The following is a 5040-nucleotide window of genomic DNA, read 5'->3' on the forward strand; positions in this document are numbered from 1 at the left end:
TTTATGTCTATTTATTTATTGCACTTTCCATTTATCAGATTCTTACAAATAATCAAATAAACTATGGACAATGCCATTACTAAGACTTGTTTGTTCAAATCTATTCTTTCTGATTTGCCCCCTTGGTTGGTTTATTTTTGTATGTATTTTGGCACAAATATAACACATGATCAGCTGCAGCAATGGTCACATGAATTGAATAATTTCATTCATTCTGGTATGCTTCCCCACCCCCAGTACTGTTACTCTGCTCACCACTTGTGTTAACATTTTTGTTGCCAGGCAGGCATAATAAACTATAACCTACATAAAGTGTAGCTGAAATGTTGATATTTAGAGGTTTTAGATCCGTTTCATAAATCTCACGGATATTGTCCTGTTTGCTTTTAAAACCAAGCAACAGACGAACGTTAATCTAATAATACAACTCAGTTTCCGGGTTAAAGTTTGATCTCGGAGTTGGAAAGGAGTCAACTTTTTACCCGCCTTGTATGCAAATCGGGAAATAAAAAATTCGCGCCACGGCCTGAGTACATGGAAGATACACACTACCGTAATTTCACAAATGTGCTATTAATTTAAATATTTGCAAAGTTTGTTAGCTTAAATAAACAGAGCATTATTTCAAAAATGCAAATTGAGTTCCCGCGATTGATGTGCTCTATTGTATTTTCTACAGAAATGAAACACTACTTTATATTTCTTATGCATCTTCCAGGACTTTCCGGTGGCGCGGGAAATGAACAGAGCCCGTGCTGCGTGCAGCTGCAGGTCCTGCATTGTTCACTGCAGAGCTGCTGCACTGAGTCACTGAGTTGGTCTGTGTGCAGGAAAACTTTTAAAAGAAAAATGCCCGCAACGCGCTCCCAGGTAAGAAAAACTATTATTTATTTATGTTAAAGGAAGATCAACAAGGATCAAACGTTTTGTGTTGACACTGTTGTGTCGTCTTGACAATAAAATACTCCACTTAGGACCACAATAAAAGAGTCTATAGTTTTAACTTTTCCAATGTCGGTGAACTAATGTTAAATCGGTTTTGTTTATTTCGATATAACTTGCATCAAGTTAAGAAACATGTAACGTTAGTTGCATTGAAATACAACAGTGATTATATCTAAAATGCACGACACACTAACCTACATCTGGCTTGTTTTGTCTCAGGGGTGTGTCAGTAGACATTCAAACCACAGTCTACTGATCGATTACAATAATCCATTAACGAAAAAGATGCTTATTTATTTTTATTAGAATCACAGTTATATTAGTTTAAGTATTTCCTGTTTTCAAGCGGTGACTAAAGTTGGTGTTAAGTTGACCATGTTGCCTGTTGCCTATTTCTGTTTCCTAACATTTCATCAACCAAGTTATCAGTTGGAAAAAATCTTCAGATTATTGCTTATTAATAGTTAATAGCAGCCAATATCTAAACATTTCAAAACCAAGCAACCAAGAGCACCCGAAGAAATCAACATTCATTTAAGTTGAGTTGGTGCTTACACAACCTGATGAGGTACTCCAGTGTCCGTGTCTTGATTAATGTCCTCAGGTACCTGTAGTTTATAAACCTCCTCCCTTCATGTTTGAGGGTCGTTGAGTGAAGACTGAAACCTCCCTGATGCAGTGGAGAACACTTTCTGTTGGAGGTTGTAGAAATGACTCATGATGTTTTATCATTTATAGAAACTGGTGGTCCATCATCCACCTCCATCCACCAGGATGAGCTTGAGGAGCTTTCGCAGCGTCCAGCTGGTTCCCATGGAGACCTCCTCTTCTTCCTCTGATGACAGCTGCGATAGCTTCGGCTCAGATGGAGGCTTTGCAAATACGGTAACGACAAAATACCAAGTCTCGACATAATTATAATCCCATCAATTGATGGTGGATGCGTAGGATCTTTGCAGCACCATCTGCAACTAATGCCTGTGTCTCTGTTTAGAGGAGCAGCTTAAGACAGACGAGGAGGACGGCAGAGAAACCAAAGGTGTTTGAAGCCACATCAGAGGAGGATACACGCAGCGGGTTTGAGGAGAGCGAGATCAACAGGCAGATGAAATCCATGGTAAGTTTTTAGTGAGGGAAGGGAAAAAAACAACAACTAAATTTCATAACTTGGATTAGATGCCACAAAAGTTTCTAAGTGTAAATTGTGTTTTCCTTCAGAAAGTAGACACTGAACCTAAGAGACGCGGCCGCAGGTCCATCCCTCTGAAGGTTGCCATGACGTTCCCCACCAAGAAGCAGGGCAAGAAGAGGCCGGCGTCTGAGCCGTTCCCTCAACCCAAAGCACACGACTCTGACTCCGAGGAGGAGAACTTCATGGACAAGAGGGCCCTCAATATTAAGGAGAACAAAGAAATGGTACCATTTGCTCTATATAATTATTTCTGAAATATGGACAGAACTATGTATATGGAAACTGAAATGTCCATTTATCCTTTACCTGTTCATTAATTCACTTCTATGTATTTATAGCTGGCCAAGCTCATGGCAGAGCTGAACAAAGTACCTGGACTCTTCCCAAGAGGGATGGCGATGGGGATGGGGATGGGGATGTCAGCTCCCTCCACGGTAATTTCATTTAAAGACTAAACACTGAATTTGCTGTTTCCACGCGCACACACACCGGTAAAGTGGACTGTGTCTGACCAGAGCTCTGTGTTTAACTCTACAGCCCCGGCAGGCAGCTCGGCGATCCGTGGGAACCCCGCGAACCCCGCGAACCCTCAGGAAAAACCCAGAGCGCACGTCACGACCCCACACACGATCGCGCACGCTGGTGGACGGGCCCCCCAGCCCGACCCCGGAGGAGGAGGAAGAGGAGCAGGACAAGTTCAGCCTGGTTCGCAAAAGCCGCTACTTCGAGGAAGTAGATTATGAGCCAGTAAGTCATCTCCCATATGGTCCATCTTCCTTGCAAGTTGCCGTAAATTCTGATAATATGCCGACATTAATCACACTCTAATTAAGTGCACTTATTTCTTGTTCAGCCTCGTCGCCGTCACTTCAGCTGGAGCAAGGCCATCCCTCATGTGGTGCGGCCTGTAGAGGACATCACAGAGGCCGAGCTGCAGCGCATCTGCCACACTGTGCGGGACAAAGTCTACGACAGCTCCAATGTAGGTCCCGCGTTTGCTCGAATCTCGCTGAGATTTTCTACAGATTTTCATTTTTGTTGTCAAGCTTAAGATGATAAAACTTATCTTTTTTCTCTCTCTCTCCCTCAGGGAAGCACTTGCCACCAGTGCCGCCAGAAAACAAGCGACACCAAAACAAGCTGCCGTAACCCAGAGTGCGTGGGGGTGAGGGGTCAGTTCTGTGGCCCCTGTCTCCGTAACCGCTACGGAGAGGAGGTGCGAGATGCTCTGCTGAATCCGGTGAGTGCCTCTGAAACATACAAGGTTGTATAGACGTTTGATGATTCATAGAAAATGGACAAGTCTGATTCGCTTCCCCTTCTCTCTGCTCCTGGTAGGAGTGGCAGTGTCCGCCATGCCGAGGGATCTGCAACTGCAGCTTCTGCCGCGCCCGAGAAGGCCGCTGCGCTACGGGGGTGTTGGTTTACCTGGCAAAATACCACGGCTTTGACAATGTGCACTCCTACTTAAAAAGGTGACTGGGGCATTTTTGTAAGAAATCTTAAATCTGGGTTTTTTTATTTGTGTTGTGTCAAACTGAAGTTGTTGTGTTTTCTCTCTGCAGCTTGAAAAAGGAGCTGGAAGAAGAAAACAAGTGAAGTGTGGAGGAAGACCCGACTGACATGCTCCGTGACCATTGTGTTCAGTTCAAATATTGTTCATAGAGCCTCAAGCATCATAAACACAATACTTATTGTTCTCAGTTGTGAAATTTTCACATACTTTTTGAGCGTTGACTGACATCTGGAGGAGGTACACGCTGCCACTTCTCTCCAGTTTAAAGCTTTTTACTGTCGTTAGTTCTCCCACATGTTTTACTGCCTGTTCTTAAAGGCTGAGCCCTTAACATTAACACTGTGAGCAAAGCTGGAGCTTTTTATGAATTGTTTACTTGTCCAAAAAGCCCTTTGGTCATAAATATTTTAGGATGATTACCTTGTTCCATGATGTAAATATTCACCAGAATCACTTTTTTTTTAATAGCTGAATCATTCGGCAGCAAAAAAATATTTCAGGCTTGTTTGAGTCCAAGACTGTTTTTTACATTGTTTTAAATGTATAGGTATTCACACAGTTGTGCACACTTGTGTCCGATGCAATGGATCTTTTCCCCAACTTGTGTTCTTACAAGTTGTGTAGTTTTTATTGAAAATTGTAAAAAAAAAAAATACAATACTTTTGCTATGAGTTGGATCTCCACCGCTAAGGTGGTGCAGGTAGAGAGGGCAGTAGACTGGGGTCCACCACCACCAGGAGTTCTGTGATGTACTACAGCGCCTGGTTAAATATCCTTCATTAGATAACTGTCACTAATGGTGTGGAAACAATTAGCACACTCTAATGGGAATCTCATACCTGTAAATCATTTTATCCTGTTAAAGCACATTCTCGCTCTGCTTCAGTCTCTTTGGCTCATTTTCTGCCTTCCACTGTTAAGTAGGAATGGTTGAAGTGGCCGTAGAGTTATGGCCTCGCGTTTTCTGCTCAGAAGTGCGACGACGCTCTACAGGAAATGACATGAAATTAACCTCTGCGTCGTTCGTCTTTGAAATGTACTTGGTTTGACCTGCGGCGTGATGTTCTCTGATTATATGATTCTGTTCTAGAAAATAATCAATGGCAGAGATTGGTTCTTACTGTAATGACAGGTGGAGGTTGTCTTGCTGCTCTGCTCTGCCAACGGGAAGAGTGATGCCGAGCCGTTGAGGGGGAATATCTGTTATGGTGATGCTTTGCTTTGTGCTTATTGGGTTAACTGTACATTTTCATTAAAGCGTTAATCACTGCACAATCATGTTATCAGTTTTCTTTGACTTGACCATCACTCTATCCAGAACAGTGGCAGCTGTAATTACTGTTATTGAAACGTGGAGGAGAGATCCTGAATGCTGCTGGTGATTGA

The 5040-nt window shown here is 42.8% G+C and overlaps 1 protein-coding gene across 1 annotated transcript; it reads left to right on the forward strand.

Moving 5' to 3' along the window:
* The first annotated feature begins 741 nt into the window (after positions 1-741).
* cdca7a (cell division cycle associated 7a) lies at positions 742-4092 on the forward strand. Its single transcript, XM_083997475.1, has 10 exons — positions 742-870; positions 1684-1830; positions 1940-2062; positions 2164-2361; positions 2476-2571; positions 2675-2884; positions 2991-3119; positions 3228-3377; positions 3476-3612; positions 3703-4092. Exons 1-10 carry the CDS (start codon positions 850-852, stop codon positions 3734-3736), a joined length of 1245 nt encoding a protein of 414 aa, XP_083853601.1. The 5' UTR covers positions 742-849; the 3' UTR covers positions 3737-4092.
* The last annotated feature ends 948 nt before the right edge of the window (positions 4093-5040 follow it).

This window comes from Trachurus trachurus (genome assembly GCF_905171665.1).
Source record: "Trachurus trachurus genome assembly, chromosome: 21".
NCBI classification, from domain to species: domain Eukaryota; kingdom Metazoa; phylum Chordata; class Actinopteri; order Carangiformes; family Carangidae; genus Trachurus; species Trachurus trachurus.